Source organism: Anomaloglossus baeobatrachus, chromosome 1 (assembly GCF_048569485.1).
Source record: "Anomaloglossus baeobatrachus isolate aAnoBae1 chromosome 1, aAnoBae1.hap1, whole genome shotgun sequence".
Classification (NCBI taxonomy): Eukaryota; Metazoa; Chordata; class Amphibia; order Anura; family Aromobatidae; genus Anomaloglossus; species Anomaloglossus baeobatrachus.
Window position 1 is genome coordinate 597,922,173 of NC_134353.1, and position 20,751 is coordinate 597,942,923.

Consider the following 20,751-nt stretch of genomic DNA (forward strand, 5'->3'; position numbering starts at 1 on the left):
ACACAAACACATCCCAAAATTATGTGGAAAACTAGTGAAGATTTTATACAACTCACAGTTTCAAATCCATTACTAATATACATAGAATAGACTTAAAAAACGTCCATGTGAAGGAAGCTTTAAAAGAGGACTTTTCACTTTGAGTATGTTAAATGTAGCGTATATTTTCTTTTAATTTCTCCTCTGTGTTGCGGAGATTTTAGCTAGTAAAATTTACTTCATAATTTATGTTAAAGGGATGTTCTTAAGTTTGAAAGTTATTCCCGATACGTGAGATATGAAATGACTTTCTGATTGCTGGGGTCCGACCTCCATTGCCCTGTCTAAATGGAGTTGGAGGACAATCATGTGCACTGCTTCTCCATTCATGTTACTAGAAGGGCCGAAGGTCAGCCAAGCTCTGCACTCGGCAATCTACAATGCTCCCTTTAAGAGTGAATGGAATGGTGGCAGAGGCTTAGCTAGAGGTTCAGCTCGGGGAGAGCAAAAGATTTCAGTGGGCCACTAACAAGGTACCTAATAATGGCCCCAGTGTGCCTATTTTACAATCACAATACACTGAGTGCACTTATAACAATAATGCTTCTAAAGTGCCCAATTAACATTTAATAATGTCTCTTGAGTTGCCCCTCTACATAGTGAGATGCCCATCTACAGCTCCCACATAGATACACAACTGCCTATTGACAGCATGATAGGCTTCCCAGTAGACCCTTCCCACTGTATGACGGCTCCAGTAGCCCCCCACTATATGATGACCCTCAGTAGTCCAACTCACACTATGATGACCCTCCATATTTACCCCACACTGTATCATGGCCACCAGTATTTTCACCACATTGTAATATGGCCTACAGTATTTCCCTAACATTGTATTTTGGCCACCATTATCCCCCCACACTGTCATATGGCCCCCAGTATTTCACTTAAACTTTAATATGCCTCCAGCATTTCCCCTACACTGTATCAAGGCCCCCAGTATTTCTCCTACACTGTAATATGGCCCACAGTATCCCTGCACACTGTAATATGGCCCCCAGTATCCCCCACACCTTATCATAAACCTCAATATCACCCACACTGTAATATGCCCCCCCTCCCCTGGAATTCACGCCCCCACACTGTTTAATGGCCACTAGTATGTCCCTCATGAGCAAAAAGAAAAAAAAAAACATTTTATACTCACCTACCCATTGATCTTGGAGACCGCCTTCAAACAGTACCAATGTGGTGATATCATTGCACCAAGGCATGCAGAGACCCAGTATGAAGCCTTCATCACACTGTTCCAGGTCCTCTTCTCCTTTTTGCATCTCCCTGCTGTTCTGTAGATTACAGGCCTGAATTGTCCTGCGTTCTATAGAACAAGAGAGCCATGATGCAGGGAGATTGTGTCTCCCTGCTCTACCACAGAGTTTAACTGTATCAGCACAGCGCACGACGATTCAGTTAAAACTAGCATAACCCGTGTGGGCCCCTGAGACCACCCCATCGGCATCACTGATGGCTACAATACTGAGTAGTGTATATGATCAACCTCCACTCCATTCACCCGTGGCTGTATGGATTGGTGGGGACACAGATGACGGACCCCCAGTCAACGGAAAGTTAACCCCTATCCCAGGAATAAGTGTTACGTTTTAAACCTTTGAACAATCTTTTAAGTTCAAGGGGATGTTTCCCCATTTTTTTCACTGGGGGGGTATGTAGTACTTAAGGAGGTTGCCCAATCATAAGCAGGAGGCATCATGGAGAGGAAAAATGATCAAGTCCTTATAGTAGCTTAGAGCAGGATTTCTCCTGTGTGAGACATGTAATGAAGACATTTATTTCCTTACTGGTCTGACTGAAGTGCTGTGTGGGTTACAAAGTGCTTTGAATAGCTGTCATTATATGTCTCACATGGAGAAACCTGCTCTAAGAATTTGTGATTTGTGTTTTAATTTTTTTCTCCTGTTTGTTGCTGCCTGGTTATGATTGGTCAACATCAGACAGGGGAAGAAGTACATGCTCCCAGAGACAAATATCTGGTAAAGCCCCTGTGGATTTAAATTATAACAACTTTTATAAGCTAATATCTCTGCATCAGGGAAGATATATTAAAAAATAAAAGCTATGTTTTATTCAGATCTGCAGCTACTATTCCATGATGTGGCCAGTTTAAAATGCTAAAACTGGTGAAACATCCTCTTTGATTCTATTTGATTCTATTGTTTTGGTCATGTTGTGCAACTTTCTATATATTTCATTTATCAAAGGTAGTGCACATAACAGAAAATGATACTTTTTCCTCTTTACTAATTGTGTGCATTTCTTTTCTCTTGTAGAGAATTGAAAATGGAAGATTTGCCAAATGTAAATATTTTGCACATGCAATGGTGAATAACACAGATTTATTAATGGTGATGAAAAGGTATGTAACCTGTTTTAGTGACTTTTGAAATGAAGGGGGACATACCCCACTGAAGGGATTTATCTAATTCAATTCTGCCACTAAATCCGACATTGATCCTGATGAACTATACGAAAGAATGGAGTTTATACATTTTATCTCAAAAGTGAGTGCACCCCTCACATTTTTGAAAATATTTTTATTAGATCTTTTCATGAGACAGCATAAAACATATAACAATTTGATGCCATGTAAAGTAGTCAATGTACAGCTTGTATAACTGTGCCAATATGGTTTGGTCTCTAACTCAAGACACAACCATAAGGCTATGTTCACACTAGAAAAATGATTTTTCTTAAGAAATTTCTTAAGAAATTTCTTAAGAGTGAAGGATTAGTGCACCTGCGTTAAAAAACGCACCAAAAACGCACCTGCGTTTTTGCCGCGTTTTCGGTGCGTTTTTGGTGCGTTTTCGGTGCGTTTTTGGTGCGTTTTTACCGCTGGTTGCTCCCTGCGTTATTGTGCCAATTATCTATGGCAAAAAACGCAGTTAGCTGCAGAAAAGAAGTGACATGCTCATTCTTTTTCTTAAGAAAATCTACTGAAAGAATTTTCTTAAGAAAAAAACGCAGTGTGTGCACAGCTAATTTTTTTTGCCATAGGCTTTGCTGGGGAATGTCTGCAGAAAGGTTACAAGAATTTCTCAAGAAATTTCTGCAGCAAAAACGGACCCAAAACGCAGGTAAAAAACGCAGTGTGTGAACATAGCCTTAATGTTAAAACTGATGGCAGGAAAAGTGAATACACCCATAAATGAAAATGGCCAAATTATGCTCAAAGTATCAATAATTTGTGTGGCCACTGTTATTTTCAAGCACTGCCTTAACTCTTTTGGGCATGGGGTTCAATAGAACTTCACAGATTGCCTCTGAAATCCTTTTTCACTCATCCATAAAGACATCACAGAGTTGGTGGATGTTAGCGACCTTGCCTTCTGTTTAAGTATCTCCCACAGATGCTCAGTAGGGTTTTGGTCTGGAGACATGCTTAGCCAGTCCAGCACCTTTTAACCTCCATTTCTTTAGGAAGGCTGTGGTTATTTTGGAAGTGTCTTTTGGATCGTTATCAAGTTTGAATAATGCCTCGTGGCCCAGTTTCCAAAGGGAGGGGGGTCATACTCTACTTCAGTATGTCACAGTATATGTTGGCATTCATGATTCCTTCAATGAATTATAGTTCCCCAGAGCTGGCAGCACTTGTGTAGCCCCAAATCATGCCACTCCCACCACCCTTCTTGACTGTAGGCAAGACACATTTGCTTTGTACACCTTACCTGGTTTCTGTCACACACGATCGACACCATCTGAACAAAATAAGTTTATCTTGGTCTCATCAAATCACAGGATATGATTCCCGTAAGCCATGTCTTTAGTTTGCTTGTTTTCATCAAACTATTTGTGATTTTTCCTGGGCATCATCTTTAGAGGAGGCTTCCTTCTGTCTTCCTTCTGTGATGACAGCCATGCAGACCAATTTGATGCAGTGTGCGGCGTATGGTTTTAGCACTAACGGGCTGAAGCCTCATCTCATTAACCTCAGCTGCAATGCTGGCAGCACTCCTACATCTATTTTGAAAAGAGAATCTCTGGATATGACTAGAGATGAGTGAACCTGAGGTTCAAATTTCGAACCGAAGACCAAATTTAAAAATCAAGGTTCGGCTTCAAGGATTGGAGACTGTATGTGCGAACAACGCTGTGCTCAAGTACACTTGGTGCTCAGCCCTGTGCGAGCCGCTTGCACTGTTTGAATGCCACACACTGGGGGTAACAACAACGTGCTCGGATGTAGTTTGAAAAAGCCTGCCCACCCTCCCCTGGAAGTATTCTTCTTATGACTGGCTGTTTGTGGGTGGAGACTCAAGCTGCCATTCAGTGACTTGATGTGAGGTGCGGGTCAAGCTTGAGCCTGTGGAGCTAGGTTCGTTTGCTGCCAACGAACTGAACCTCCAAAGGTTCGCTCATCTTTAGATATTACGTTCAGCATGTGCACTCAACTTCTTTGGTCAACCATGGTGAAGCCTTTTGTGAGTGGAATCTGTCCGTGCTGCAGCTCAGTTTCAGGGGGGTGACAATCATCTTATAGCCTAGGCCATCTTTATTTAGAGCAATAATTATTTTTTCAGATCCTGAGAGAATTCTCTGCCATGAGGTCTTATGTTGAACTTTCAGTGATCATTCAGCTTACTAATTCCAAATAGTATTGGGAATGTCCAAAAACTAATTAACGTGAATTTACCAAATCCATTTTAAAATCTTTTTTTTCCATACTAATTATTAAAAGCTGCCCAGGTGAACACCCACACAAACAAATACTAATAAAAGGGGGTGAGGATATCACAGAGACAACTATCTCTTTATAACTGGAGAGGTCAGCCTGATAAACCTATTTCAATAACTAAAACTGACCCCTACCTGTCAACGGAGGGTATGACACCCTAATTTACCGAGCGCCCCCATTCCACATCGATTCTCCCTCTCTCACCCTTGACTGACCCTATCATAAAGAACTGTGTTGCGTCTCTTAATATGACCATGCCACTGACTACTAATATATCACGACCAATATTGACAGATATTTTATTTAAACTAGCAACCTTAATAGATGCGCAAAAAAGCAAAACATTTATACAGTGATCACACTATACAATATGACAACCTTAATAGTCATAGAAGAAAAGTGGCAGTATTGATAGATGCTGATCAACAAACGAAGCAGATGTACAGTGACCACACTACACAAAATGACAATCACATTGGTTGTAGAAGAAACTGTAGCCATACATTAATAGGCGCACAACTTAAATTAGCACCTGATACCACCCAGTGCTAAATAAACAATATGAAAACCATTTCCCTTATTAATGATGGTTACCACACCGCCTCTAAATTCTGGTCCAATCTTGCACCATAAATATAATAACAGATATTAGTAAATTATTACTTCCCTTAAAATAAGTGCATACCGTACCACACCACCTCGACGCGTTTCTCCGCCCGCTCATCGGATCATCAGGAGGTTCTTATTTTAAGGGAAGAAATCATTTACTAATATAAGCATCTGTTATTATATTTATGGTATGGCTACAGTCAACGTGGAACGGCGCCCTGTAAATTAGGGTGTCATACCCTCCGTTGACAGGTAGAGGTCAGTTTCAGTCATTGAAATAGGGTTATCAGACTGACCTCTCCAGATATAAAGAGATAATTGTCTCTGTGATATCCTCACCCCCTTTTATTAGTATTTGTGTGGGTGTTCACCTGGGCAGTTTTTAATAATTAGTATGGAAAAAAAAGATAATTTTAAAGGGATTTGGCAAATTCACGTTAATTAGAACTTCCAGTGATCAGTATGAGGGTGTGTGTGAGTGATAACACCAAATTTAACACTTGCTCCCCATTCACACCAGAGACCTTGTAACACTAATGAGCCACATGACATTGGGGATGGAAAATGGCTAATAGAGCATAATTTGGCCATTTCACTTAGCGGTGTACTCACTGTTCTTGCCAGCGGTTTACACAGTAATGGCTGTGTGTTGAGTTATTTAGTGGACATCACAAATGTACACTGTTATACAAGTTGCACACTGACTACTTTACATTGTATCCAAGCATCATATCTCCAGTGTTGTCCCATGAAAAAATCTAATAAAAATAATTCCAAAAATGTGAGATGTGAAAGTTATTTTTTAAGTATATATGCATGTATGTAACAAGGATCATACAGTATACATTCCAGCCATGGCAAATTGGAAAAAGACTCTTTTTTTAAAGCTCTCCTAAAATGTCTTTTAGTAATTAGTCAATTCCCATGAAATTATTCTGGAGCATATTTTGCAATAATTCTGCTTTCCAACTTTCCTTGTGTTATTCCTCCTAGAAAGTTATGAATACGAACAACTGGGAATTCCTATTCTCCTTGTGTGTGGGGCATAGCCCCAGTTTTACAGTGACCATTTAATGCTACCAGTATTAAGCTGGTGTCACACTAAACGACAGCGACAACGACGTCGCTGTTACGTCACCATTTTCGGTGACGTAACAGCGACCTTGTAAGTCGCTGTTATGATCGCTGCTTAGCTGTCAAACACAGCAGAAGCAGCGATCATAAGGTCGCTGTGCTACATGTTCAGAGAGCAGGGAGCCGCGCTTAGCGCTGGCTCCTTGCTCTCCTGCAGCACACATCGGGTTAATTAACCCGATGTGTGCTGCAGCTACATGTCACAGTTCAGAGAGCAGGGAGCCGCGCTTAGCGCTGGCTCCTTGCTCTCCTGCAGCACACATCGGGTTAATTAACCCGATGTGTGCTGCAGCTACATGTCACAGTTCAGAGAGCAGGGAGCCGCGCTTAGCGCTGGCTCCTTGCTCTCCTGCAGCACACATCGGGTTAATTAACCCGATGTGTGCTGCAGCTACATGTCACAGTTCAGAGAGCAGGGAGCCGCGCTTAGCGCTGGCTCCTTGCTCTCCTGCAGCACACATCGGGTTAATTAACCCGATGTGTGCTGCAGCTACATGTCAGTGCAGAGAGCAGGGAGCCGCGCGCACTGCTTAGCGCTGGCTCCTTGCTCTCCTTGCTACAGTATACATCGGGTTAATTACCCGATGTGTGCTGCAGCCACATGTCACAGTGCAGGAGCCGGCACTGGCAGCAAGAGCGGAGGCTGGTAACCAGCGTAAACATCGGGTAACCAGGGAAAGGTCTTCCCTTGGTTACCCGATGTTTACGCTGGTTACAGCTTACCGCAGCTGCCAGTGCCGGCTCCTGATCGCTTCATTTCGTCGCTCTCTCGCTGTCACACACAGCGATGTGTGTGTCACAGCGGGAGAGTGACGACCAAAAAATGAAGCTGGACATTCAGCAACGACCGGCGACCTCACAGCAGGGGCCAGGTCGTTGCTGGATGTCACACACAGCGACAGCGACGGGACGTCGCTGCAACGTCACAGAAAATGGTGACGTAGCAGCGACGTCGTTGTCGTCGTCGTTATGTGTGACACCAGCTTTAGCCTATATATGGACAATCCCTATTGACTAGGATAATAATACCCCCTAATCCATTTATTCAGGAGATATATATATACTAGAAAGTGGCCCGATTCTACGCATCGGGTATTCTAGAATTTACGTATTGTGTAGTTAATGTATGATTTTTGTTATATATATATATATATATATATATATATATATATATATATATATATATAATGTTGTTGTGTGTAGTTACCAAGTGTTTGTGTAGGGCGCTGTACATGGGTGTTGTCTGGGTGTGGCGGGAGGTGAGAGCGGTGTTGTTTGTGTGTTGCGTTGTTTGTAGAGCACTGTGTGTCTGTAGCGTTGTGTGTGTGTGTTGCGCGGTTTGTGTGAGTGTGGGGTGTGTCTGTGTGTTTTGGGGGGAGGTATGTTTTGTGCAATGTGTGTGTTGTGCGGTATGTGCGTATATTTGTGTGTGCCGCGGTGTTTGTGTGTTGGGTGTTGTGTGTGTGCGGCGTTGTCTGTGTGTGTGGGTGTCTGTGTAGGGCAGTGTTTGTGGTTCCCAGTGTGGTGTGTTGTGCAGTGCGTGTGTGGCGGTGTGTGTGTGTGTTTTGGGGGGAGGTGTGCACCCCCCATCGTGCTCCATCCCCCATGCTGCGCACCCCCCATCGTGCTCCATCCCCCATGCTGCGCACCCCCCATTGTGCTCCATCCCCCATGCTGCGCACCCCCCATCGTGCTCCATCCCCCATGCTGCGCACTCTCCATCGTGCTCCATCCCCCATGCTGCGCATCCCCCATCGTGCTCCATCCCCCATGCTGCGCACTCCCCATCGTGCTCCATCCCCCATGCTGCGCATTCCCCATCGTGCTCCATCCCCCATGCTGCGCACTCCCAAACGTGCTCCATCCCCCATGCTGCGCACTCCCCATCGTGCTCCATGCCCCATGCTGCGCACTCCCCATCGTGCTCTATCCCCCATGCTGCGCACCCCCCATTGTGCTCCATCCCCCATGCTGCGCACTCCCTATTGTGCTCCATCCCCCATGCTGCGCATTCCCATTCGTGGTCCATCCCCCATGCTGCGCATTCCCGATCGTGCTCCATCCCCCATGCTGCGCACTCCCCATCGTGCTCTATCCTCCATGCTGCGCACTCCCCATCGTGCTCCATCCCCCATGCTGCGCACTCCCCATCGTGCTCCATCCCCCATGCTGCGCACTCCCCATCGTGCTCCTTCTCCCATGCTGCGCACTCCCCATCATGCTCCATGCTGCGCACTCCCCATCGTGCTCTATGCCCCATGCTGCGCACTCCCCATTGTGCTCCATCCCCCATGCTGCGCACTCCCCATCGTGCTCCACAGTCACACATCAGACAGTAAACACGCACACATCTGATCGCATACACTCACACACACACCCTACTTCTCCCTGTGCCCACCGGTGGGCGGTCCTAGCAGCTGTGCTGCACGCCGTGCTCCTCTGCCGACACTCACAGATCCGATCGCATACACTCACACACACTCACACATCAGAACACACTCACACACATCCGATCGCATACACGCACACACATACACATCCGATCGCATACACGCACACACACAGTCACACATCAGAACACACTCACACACATCCGATCGCATACACGCACACCCACACTGACGATATCGCACAGCGCTCACACAATCACAACATCCGGAGATACCACATGCTTCGGCATGGAAGATCACTGCACGCAGAGGATCGCCGCCGAGAAGCAAGCGATATCACGGGATGTTGTGAGTGTGTGGATGCGATCTGATGTGTGTGTGAGGTGTGTGTGAGAGTGAGTGTGATCTGATGTGTGTGTGTGTGTGTGTCTGTTCTTATGTGTGTGCATGTGTGTGTGTTCCGCCGCTGTAGAACCTTGATGCGCTCACCTGGGAGCTGGTGTATGCTGGTAACCATGCTACAATATTACATGGTTACCAGCGTACCCCGCCCCCGCTCGCACGGGAGCCCACACCAGTGTACGCCGGCGTACGCTGATGTGGGCTCCTGGGGGTACAGCACTCACCTGGGAGTCGGTTCGGGGAATGCGTGCGGGGGGCGGGGCCAGAGCGAGCGTGCAATGCGTGAGGGGGGCGGGGCGTGGCCGAGTTGCCAATGCATGCAGGGGGCAAGAGGCCAATCCGTGCGAGGAGGCGGAGCCGAGGCGAGGCGAGCGGCCAATCCGTGCGGGGGGCGGGGCCATGGCGAGCCCAGCGGCCAATCGGCTGTTTGTCACCGTAAGGACACAATTTTGGAGCAAGACAGACAGACAGAATAAGGCAATTATATATATAGATATAAAAAGGAACAGTAGAAAGATAAAAAGCTCTAGAATGATTCAATTAGGCATAGAAGTGTTTACTAATGAAACTTCAGAACACAGGGACTTGCTCTATGTTGTGTGTGGATTTTTAATTGTTGGTCGCCTCATAGTAAATAGCTTCAATTTTATAGAATTCTTAAACTTCAAATATAATGCAGAAAATTTAGGAACATTTTTTGAGAACAATACTTTAAAGAAAAAACAAATACTTTCTCTTTCTCTCAGATTTTACAAATGTTTCCTCTTTGCCTATAATGTGGTCCTTTAGACACAAGTAAGCTATAATACAGCCGTCCATTTTCCCATGTAAGTTTTTGATAGTCATTAAAACATGCAGGAATCTTCAGGACATAAAAAAAAGGGTTACTTACCATGGGTTTATTTATCTTTTTCAATATAGAAATAACATCCACTTCTATTTTTTCTTTCCAGTGGAATACTGTTTGTTACAAGGGGTACATTTGGACAACTTACTTGCGAATGGCAGTATAGTTTTGATGAGTTTACCAAAGAACCAATCATTGTAAGCGGCAGAAGATTGCGCATTGAAGCAAAGGTACTATAAGATTATTTCTTTAACATTTGATCCTCAAAGAGCACCTTATTAAATCAGTAAATTTTGTCTCTAACATCACTGTAAAGGGGGTGCGAACAACCTGGATTTCATATAGGTGTAACAGTCTTTGTATATGTGGCATAATTCCACTACTGGTTTGTCCCTTCTCCTAGAAAATATGTCCTTCTTATTTACATTTGATAAGTATAAGACGATCTAGGTGATGTGCCAAGTACTGCGGAAACCCCTTGCTGAGAGAGCTTTTGGGGGAGACATAAGAGGTGTCTCGATATGCTGCCAGTATTCAAATTAGGGACGCATGCATCATAGTCCAGAAATATACAGGAACCAGAATCAATGTACAAAAACTGGTCTGTCTTTCTGACTGAGACGGATGTTTTTATTGAGTAACTAAAAAAAAGTATGACATCATTACCAAAAGAAGACCAAAAAGAAGAACGAGTAAATAATTTCTGCCTTTATGGCAGTTCTAAGCCTTGAAGCAGTTTCTTGTAAGACAATGCCCTGTCTTGCTGCTTTTATGGCCAAGACTTATAAAATATAAGGAAAAAGGGTATGCTTAATGTAAATAAATGAGAATATATGATAGCTTTGCCAAAATGCATGTATCTTGGGTGGTCTTCCTGGCAAATAAGTAGTAGAACAGTCTGTCTGAAACATCAAGATGCTAAGACATAAGGCATCGTGGGTGCCCACCACTTGGTGCACTCTGGACCTGATTGTAAGTTGATGATCGCTGGCTGTTTGATTAAATTGATCAAGTTCCCTACAGAGATTGTTTATTTATACAGCGCCTGGTTAAAACATTGGCTGGAAACACTTAGTGATTTTCTGGCAAAACTTTATGTAGGATGATGTATTGTAAAGCAAAACTTCCAAATAAGAAGTGGTGCCTGTTTACTGAACAACCTGTTCTTTGAACATCACAAGCTTAAAGTGGATGAAAATTCCAGAAATGAATGCAAACACTGAGACTTTGCTTCCTGTAAGCGGTGGCCAGAACTAGAGTATGTGTTACAAGGAGACTCATGGCAGACTATTTAGGCGCAATGTGGATTAAAATGATGAGTCTGTTACTTACATTTGAAATTGTTTATCCTGCAGGAACGAGTGAAATCTGTTTTTCATGCCAAAGAGTTTGGAAAAATAATAAATTTCAAAACTTCAGACGATGCCAAGGTAAATATGACATTGTAGTTACTCTATCAGTGCAGGGAGGTTCTAATACAATAACTAGTGTTAATTCAGACGGTGGCAAGACAGATTTTTTTTGCATAAATAGCAAAGACATGAAGCAAATATTTATGTTGTAAGTGAAAGGTAGTAAATGGCATCGTGTATGACCAGTAGTTCTTGAGAGAACAGTAGGATTGTCAATGGAGACCAGATTTCATATTTAATACCGAGGAAAAAAATCAATTGTCAAGGTTAACCGAGGGAAGAGAAAGGACACATGCACAACCACAAACCTAATTCAATTGTCAGTCCACTAGACAAAAAAAAAAAACGGAAAAATCCAAGTCGTTTTGGAAACTATTAATGTCTCCCACTGTAAACCGCTCTTGAGGTAGGAAAAATGCCATAATAAGGAATGGTTAGAAATGCAGTTTCATAATATACACAGACATAGTATGTCCTATAGCATTGCATAATCATTAGTATGGTAGACATTTTGTGCTATTGTCTCACTCACTCTCCTCATTTAGCAGAACATCATGCATCTTGATACTGATTTTCATTTACACTGTGCCCTGTACTGGAACACATAATGGAATCTACTAGTCTATTTATTTCCATTAAAAGAATAAGAAACACAGAAGTGGGACAACAAATTTTATTTATTTCAGCAAATTTTCCTATTTGAATATGATTTTGAAGCCAAAAGAGATCAGTGGCTCCAAAACACTGGTGTGAGTCTTTGAATTAGGCTAGGGCTACAGGTGACGTGTCGCAAAACACTGAAAGTGCAGTGTCAGGCTATGTGCCCACGCTACAGGATTTATCGCGGATTTGACGCGGATTTTGACGCGGATTTAGCGCGGATTTGCCGAAAATCTGCAGCACAGCTACTCCCCAGCCATTTCAATGGCATTTTGGAAATGCTGTGCCCATGCTGCGGATTTTTCCGCTGCGGATTTTGCCGCGGATTTTGATGCGGAACAAACTGCAGCATGTCAATTGTTTGGTGCAGTTTTGGTGCGGATTTTCTGTTTTGAATGGGGGAAAAAAAAAAATGAAATCCGCATCAAAATCCGCGGCAAATCCGCGGTAAATCCGCGGCAAATCCGCGGCAAATCCGCGGGTGCGGATTTGCCGCGAAAGTTGCGGATTTTCAGGCAAAAAAATCCGCAGGGACCTTTTACTGTGGACACATAGCCTTACAATGCAAAATTGCAGCTATTGATTTTGTGCAACATCCCACAACTTCAACAGAGTCACAAATAATTCCTAATGTTTTGGATTTTTTGCCGCAAGCAACTCCCTTGCCAAAGACTTCAGAGCAAGTTGCATGTGACACATGACAAGTTGCAAGCAACATGTGACCTGTCACAACTGGGCTGTTTTGTTTTACAGCAAAATAAGCGCTCCAAAATAGTCACACAGCAGAGAATCATAGACAAGTTGCATAAATGATCTTGTCACAAAACGTTTTTGATAATTACTGTTGCACAACACATGTATCCACAGCCAGCCCAAATGCGGATGTAAAGGAACCAAAAAACAAGTATAACACAAAAACAACAATAAACATAAATGAAGGGCACACAAACAGAGGGTGAGACACAGGGCTAGGAACGTGCAAACTCAGACATACAGGAATGATGGAATCCAAGAAACCAAAAAGAATAACAGAATAGGTGGAAACCCTCCCAAACCTAAGAGAAACAAAATAGGAGATAACTGGGAAGGAATTCACGCAAACAAAATGCAGGGAGTAGCACTAGCAATGTCTCAGTAAGATAACCTTAACCGAGGAGGTGGGACTCCAGGCAACCAACCATCCAGAAATATAGCTAGCACTGAGGCATGTGAATATAACTAGCCCCTCCAAAATGTGATTGGGCAAACCAAACAAGAAACAAAGTGCACACACCTGAATAGAAGTGAAACAAGAATGCAGAAAAAAAGAAAGTCAAAAGATCCTTCAGCAGTTTGACCAACACAAAACAGGCTGTCGTCCAACAAAGAGGCAACAACTACTAGAGATCACCAGTTCGAACCCCAAAATGGAGCCCTGACATGTCCTGTATCTGTCTGCTTTTTCTGTAGTAGGACAAAAGAATAATAAGCCCCACCCCCTTTAACCAGACAGTAAACGAAGATAGAACTGATCCCCATGAGATTACAAAGTGTGTTTTCTGCAGATTTCTGCAAGACTGACTTTTTTAGGATCATCCATAAAGCATGATTAGTTATTAGTTGAAAATCTTACAATTCTCAGTAAATAAAAAGGTCCATGTACCTAAAACTGTATGACAAGTCCTTCTTTATGCAATGCAAATTGTAACATTTATACTTCTCATTTCTTTTATACAGTGGATTCTTTCTAAATTGGAAGAAGTTCGAGATATTCAGCTAAGCGATTTATAATTTTGAACATCTTCTTCTAAGAACCAATGCTGAACTCTGTTGGAATTCTGCCGATCCAGAAGCCGGAGTTCATACCACCTTTTATTTAACACTTTTTGAGATTAAACAGCTCTTTATACAAGATTATATCCTCATGTAAAGTTGATGAGTTTTTCTTTTTCTATACATATTGCACAGTTAGTATTACAGGCAGGTTTTTAACATGCAATTTCAACTATACGAAATTCTTCCAGTACTGTATTATACAAATGTTGTAGTCTATATTTATTGCCAATAATAAAATGTATCCAATTACTTAACAAAACAAGGTTAACTGATTGTGATGAGCGAGCTTGGATGCTCAGTACTCGTAACGAGCTGTTGGCTGCTTGGATGGACACGACTCAAGTATGTGAGTATATTTAAAGTCAATGGAGAATGCAAGCATTTTTCTTGGAAATCTTCCTGGAAAATTCTGGAGATCCCCATTGACTTTCATTATATTCAGGTACGGGTACTCGAGTTGTACTAATCTGAGCATCCAACTGTTCATGCACCATGGTAGTGCTCGCTCATGACTATTCACTAATTAAAATTGTAAAATATATCACTGAGTAGTGTTGATCAGTATGGTAGAAGGCACAGCTTTCCTGAAAATCTGCAGTCTATGTTTTGGGGCTGGTAAACACTTTTATGCATGGGATGTTCATAAGAGTAGTGACACTATAGATCATTTTGGATCAGGCAGACAGTAGATCAATCAGTTTAGATCCTACTAATTGTATGGCTGCCTAAATAAAGTTTAAGAATGATTATTTATAGCACCGTATTGAACTCCATTCTAAACATATTGTTAATCTTTGAGTACATGAAAGATAACTTTTAGAAGCCACTTATAGGTAATTCTAATGGATGCTGTGGATTTGATGCATTCTGGTTTCTTGAACACATCGCACCAGCTTCTGTTGACAGCATGTTATAGGTGGGACCTTGCAGGCAACCTAGTAAAAGATTGGGCACTTAGTTCTTTGCTGACATGTGTGATGCCATGTGGCAGACTTCGGTGAATGCAGGAAATATTTAGATATTTTGGTTTTGTATCGGTGGAGCCTGCTGGTTATCTGATGTCTGGTTTACAGTGTAATTTTTGCATCTTTTTTTATATATTTTGAAAGTATCTTTGTATTAATTTATATATGGTGTTGCACTTCAGTTTGTTTGCATTTGGTAGGTAAGAAAAATGTTTTATCTTTACTTTTTTCTCTTTTAATGGGGTTGTCTAGTGAAGAAAACTCCTGTGCATATGTTCTGTTAGGGAATTTGGGTATTTAAGGAGTGGGAGTCCAAAAAGTAAGAAGGAAGCAACACTACATGTTTGAAGTAAAAAAACAGTCTCTTTATTCCAAATCCATAAAAACATCACATTTTGAATATAGCTAGGGCAGAGCAGGTACAACAGGTGCACTGTAAAAACAGACAGCGGTCGATTAATGCCGGCCTGCACTTCAACAGGTCTCAAATATTGTGAGGCAAGAAAGGAAGATGTCTGTAATTATCATTCTTGTAAACTCCAGGCAGAGGACAGAACTGAATCTACTGAGAAAGATAAAAGATCCAGAGCCGCCGGTGCCTTGTGCTGCAGATAATTATTACAGAGAAGTGCAAAATGTGCTGTGATCTGTGGATCTGTTGGCGCGCAGGCCAGCGTCTGTTTCTACTGTGCACCTGGATATAGCCTCTCTCAGGCTATATCCAGAATTTGATGGTTTTATGGATTTGGAATTAAGAGACTGTTTTTACTTCAAACGGTAAGTGCCGCTTCCGTCTTACTTTTTGGACATGTTTTCACTTTCTCCCTCATTGGGATCTAGAAGCAGCGCACCACACGTTATATGTTAGCCACAGAATTTTGCCGCGCTGATTTGATTCCAAGATAGTGCCAAGTCTATTCTTCTTTTTTTTTTCCTCTGTATTTGGGCAATTAAGGAGAGGGAGTCCCTCCTGTATAGCCAGAATGAAAAAGGAGTATCTCCTATTCTGTGAGACGTTTCTGTCCTTGAACAACCATTCATCATTATTTACTTCAATGTAATGCTGGATACTAAATGTCTTGCTATCCATGGCTTCCCATGGCAAAAGCAGTTGGTGTTGCCAGGAACGAGATCTATGGCACGCATTCTAAAACGGGTTTCTTTGATAGCTTTCAACCCGCCTTAAATCTTGGTTTCTGTATTTAATTGCTAATCCCTTATTGTTGTTTCATCATACAAGTCCAAGTTGGTACCCTGATAAAGTGTAGCATTGTTTACAACACTCAGATCCTCGAATGTACCTGTCATTTATATGTCTCATTGGCTAAAAAATGTACAAAATCACTAGAATGTAAAGACAACGCAAAGATATAAGTTACTGTTTACACTTAATGATTTAGTTTAGCTTTAGAAGTGACCGTGGGAGAGCATTAAGCAGCCGCACACTTCTAGCCACATGCATGCACCACACTGACCTGTCAAATCTATTTCATTCTTATTCTAGAAAATGTGACTAAAGAGATTTTTTTCCCACTTCTCTCCATGCCTTCATTCAGAGTTCTATATATGGTCCAATATACTGAGCCCATCCTAGAGGCACACAGCAGGAGAATCTGTACAGTATGCACATTGTGCTCTTCATAAGGGAAGTCCAGTATGTTTCACTTAGCTTGGAAAGAAGGGTTCAGCTCCACTTATCAGCTGTGGGTTAGGATTTAGTTATACAGAGCTTTCTTTGTGCTTTTGAAAAGTTCAATTTAACGACCTACTGTGCACACTGAGTTTTATATGTCCTCTAGTACCATGATACTAAACACTATGCATAATGTCTGCTACTTGTAAAAAAGAAAAACAAGATTAAAAGGTTTCATTTTAAATTAAGATCTGTGTCATTTTTTAGTCTCTTATAATGCGCTGCAAAAAATAAAATGTTTCCAAGATTTTCCATAGATAAAAAAGGGCCAACAGTTCTTCTGAACCAAACTCTCAGAACCGTCATAGAACTATGAATTAGTTACTACCGTACTAGTTTTAGAGACGTTCTCTAAAGTCTGTATTTCACTTCTGCAACTTTTTGTATTATTACATGGAATAAAGAGCCATGGGATGCGTAAAAGTATTTGTTAGTTTCATATACCAACTTACATATACACACAAAATAAATACATTAATGGTTTTGAGGCAAAAAAAAAAAATTATCAAAATATTAACGAGCATCAACATTTTTTGGGTAAATTTAGAACATGATTTATACAGTGTTTAACGACTCAGACATGTGTATACCAGACCAAATTAAGTGGACTTTATACAAAAACAAGGGACTTAAACGTTTCTGTTATTGATCCTGGAAATATGTAAATAACTTGACAACTGGGTTTTACCATTTCCCTTATCAATATGGACTCAAAAATAATAATACCCAGTTGCCAGTTTGTTATTACTCATAGAAATGTATGAATAAAGGAATGCTACAACGCACATTTCCAAGACAAGATGCTCCACCATTGCTATTCCCTAAGGTGGGTGTCAGTTGGTCATGTGAACATGACATGTTACTTGTGGCCGTACTCCAGATAGAAAATGGTGAGGTTTGCTCGCAAACCTCACAGAAATCCGCATTGCAGAGTTTTGAATTGTTGCTTGTGTAAAAGGTGGAGGAATAATGCCTCCTACTACTTCCGTTCCGGGGCTATTCATCGTGTACTAGTTGTTCTCAGCTCATGTTCGCTTCTTAACTTCGAGCTGGCTGGTTTCTCCTTCCTGGTGTAACTATGATGTACATCAGCCCACAATGTTCCCCAAGTGTTAGACCAAGCATAAAACATATCTCACTCTTTGGGAACATTAAAATATTAGAGGTATATTGTAATAGTGAACATTTAATGCACACACTGTCACCAAAGTACACAGTATTTGGTACATGCATTTTGGTGATAAAATAGTTTTCATAATTTAATGGTGTTGATTTTTTGTTTTCTAGGAACAGCGCCACTATAATCCATTGGCTATATCTGTTGTTACAGCCTATGATACACAGCCTATGGACTAAAGTGCTGCTCCTAGATGAAAAAAAAGAGCAGGTCTCTCTTTTTGGTGTCTTTTTTTTTTTTTTTTTTTTTTTAATCTTGGAAATTTGTTTCAAGCGAATTTCAGATGAGCATATATATCGCTCCATAAATCAACCACAATGCACAGAGTGGAAGTGGGTATCATGACCCAGACTAGCATCCTAATGTATGCTTATGAGGCAGTTTGTTAAGGAAAGGGAACACATAGCCGGTACATGCATTGTGATCACATATTTAGCATGTGATCAACTTCATCTGGACGAGCATCAGTTTGGGGCTGCACATCAACTTAGGCCATTATACACATCATCCAGTCAAAGATTACGCTATGCCATTACTACAATGCAGAGTAATAAGTGAATACTGGCATGTTGTGACCTGAAAGATGTGGCAAAGTGTAAGGCTGGCCATACGCATTATATGGCTGTTTGCTTAATGATTCTTCGGTCGGCAGCCATCTCAGTCAACACTTCCATACACAGGAGCACTTCCTTGGCCAAGCGTTCCTGTGTTCCTGTGTTCTCTATAAGAGAGCCACCATCAGCCGGCTTATCTCAAAGAACAATGAGATCAACAGTGTCAAATCAGAAATGCGCAGTCAAAATCTCTCCTGACCATCTGTCAGCTAATCTGTTGACTGACCTGTTCATATTGGTAAGTCCAGGTGACATTAGTCTAATCTGTATGGGAGCCTTAAGTTATAGAAAATATTAATGATTTAGTTTTTGGGGGTTTTTTACGACTTGCATGTGACAGTAAATTGGCATTGACATTGGAATTCTCTTACTTCCATTATGCTGTTATGTAGCATTGACTTTGAATTCTATTATACAGGGTGGGCCGTTTATATGAATACACCTAAATAAAATGGGAATGGTTGGTGATACCAACTTCCTGTTTGTGGCTAATTTGTATATGGGAGGGGGGAAACTTTTCAAGATGGGTGGTGACCAAGGCGGCTATTTTAAAGTCGGACATTTTGGATCCAACTTTATTTTTTCCAATGGGAAGAGGGTCATGTAATACATCAAACATATTGACAGTTTCACAAGAAAAACAATAGTGTGCTTGGTTTTAATCTAACTTTATTTGTTCATTAGTTATTTACAATTTTATGGCCACTTATAAAATGTGTTCCAAGTGCTGCCCATTGTGTTGGATTGTCAATACAACCGTCTTCTCCCACTTTTGACACACTGATAGCAACACCGTAGAAGAAATGCTAGCACAGGTTTCCAGTATTCGTTGTTTCAGATGCTGTATGTCTTGTATCTTCACAGCATAGACAATTGCCTTCAGACGACTCCATAGATAAAAGTCTGTCTAAGGGGGTCAGATCGGGAGACCTTGGTGGCCATTCAACTGCTCCGCGATGACCAATCCACTTTCCAGGACACTGTTCATGTAGGAATGCTTGGACCTGACACCCATAGTGGTACACCGAATAAAGAAAGCAGCACCACTGCCTCTGTTGCTCCGGGCATTACATGATCTCTGGTTGTCCCCCCTGGCATAGCAATGTCACGGCAATTTCCTCTCTGTGCTGCTCTCCTGGTGTCACAATGTGGATGTTTTCCCCTATTAACTTTGGCTACCATGGTTGTTATTATTACTTATTATTATAGTGCCATTTATTCCATGGTGCTTTACATGTGAAAAGGAGTATACCGTATTTTTCGGACTATAAGACGCACCCTGGTTTTAGAGGAGGAAAATAGGAAAATAAAATTTTAAGCAAAAAATGTGGTCATGACACTCTGTTATGGGGCGAGGATCTGCTGCCTACACTGTTATGGGGGTAATGTCCCCAAATTCTCTGCTAAGGTACCCCATCCTGGTAATGATCGTCCTGCCTTGTATATGTACCCCCATCCTAGTATATGCCCCATCCTGCTATATACCGGCAGCCTGCTATATACCCCCATCCTGCTATATACCCCCATCCTGCTATATACCCCCATCATGCTATATACTGCCATTTTGCTATATGCTCCCCTTCCTGATATACACTGCTATCCTGGTATATGCCCTTATCCTGCTATATATCCCCATCCTGCTATATACTGCCATCCTGCTATATGCCCTTATCCTGCTATATACCCCTATCCATCCTGATATATACCCCCATCCATCCTGCTATATGGCCCCATCCTGCTATATGGCCCCATCCTGCTATATTGCCTCATCCTGCTATATGGCCCCATCCTGCTATATGGCATGTATCCTGTATCACAAGCAATAAATGTTTATACTCCCCTTTCCTCTCTCCATGTAGCATCGCTCCTCCCCTGTCTGTGGCGGCAGCAGCACTGCTGACCTGTGTGGAGCCATCCCCGTTCCCCTGCAGCACTGCAATCTCCTGTCTGCCGGTTAGCTGACCTGCATAACTAGCGGGCGCGCACAGCGATGACGTCATCGCTGTGCTCACCTCTCGCTACACAGATCAGCTGACCGGCAGACAGAAGGAGATCGCGGTGCTGCAGGGGAACGGTGACGGGTGAGTATACTGATTCACTGCCCCCGGCGCTGACCTGTGTGGAGCCGTTCCCATGCAGCATCGCAATGTCCTCCTGTCTGCCGGCTGATGTGTGTGGAGAGCTCGCACAGGGATGACGTCATCTCTGTGCTCACCGCTCGCTACACTATTCAGCTGGCCGGCAGACAGGAGGAGATCCCGCTGGTGCTGCAGGGGAACGGTGACGGGTGAGTGTACCATA

General features: G+C 42.4%; 1 protein-coding gene across 1 annotated transcript in view; it reads left to right on the plus strand.

Moving 5' to 3' along the window:
* Positions 1–16,847, plus strand: part of VPS13A (vacuolar protein sorting 13 homolog A) — a 368,017-nt gene extending 351,170 nt beyond the window's left edge. The window contains exons 69-72 of the mRNA XM_075318171.1: positions 2,328–2,413; positions 10,221–10,344; positions 11,470–11,544; positions 13,903–16,847. Coding sequence (XP_075174286.1) covers positions 2,328–2,413; positions 10,221–10,344; positions 11,470–11,544; positions 13,903–13,956 — 339 coding nt within the window. The 3' untranslated portion in view covers positions 13,957–16,847. The remainder of the gene's footprint in view (positions 1–2,327; positions 2,414–10,220; positions 10,345–11,469; positions 11,545–13,902) is intronic.
* The last annotated feature ends 3,904 nt before the right edge of the window (positions 16,848–20,751 follow it).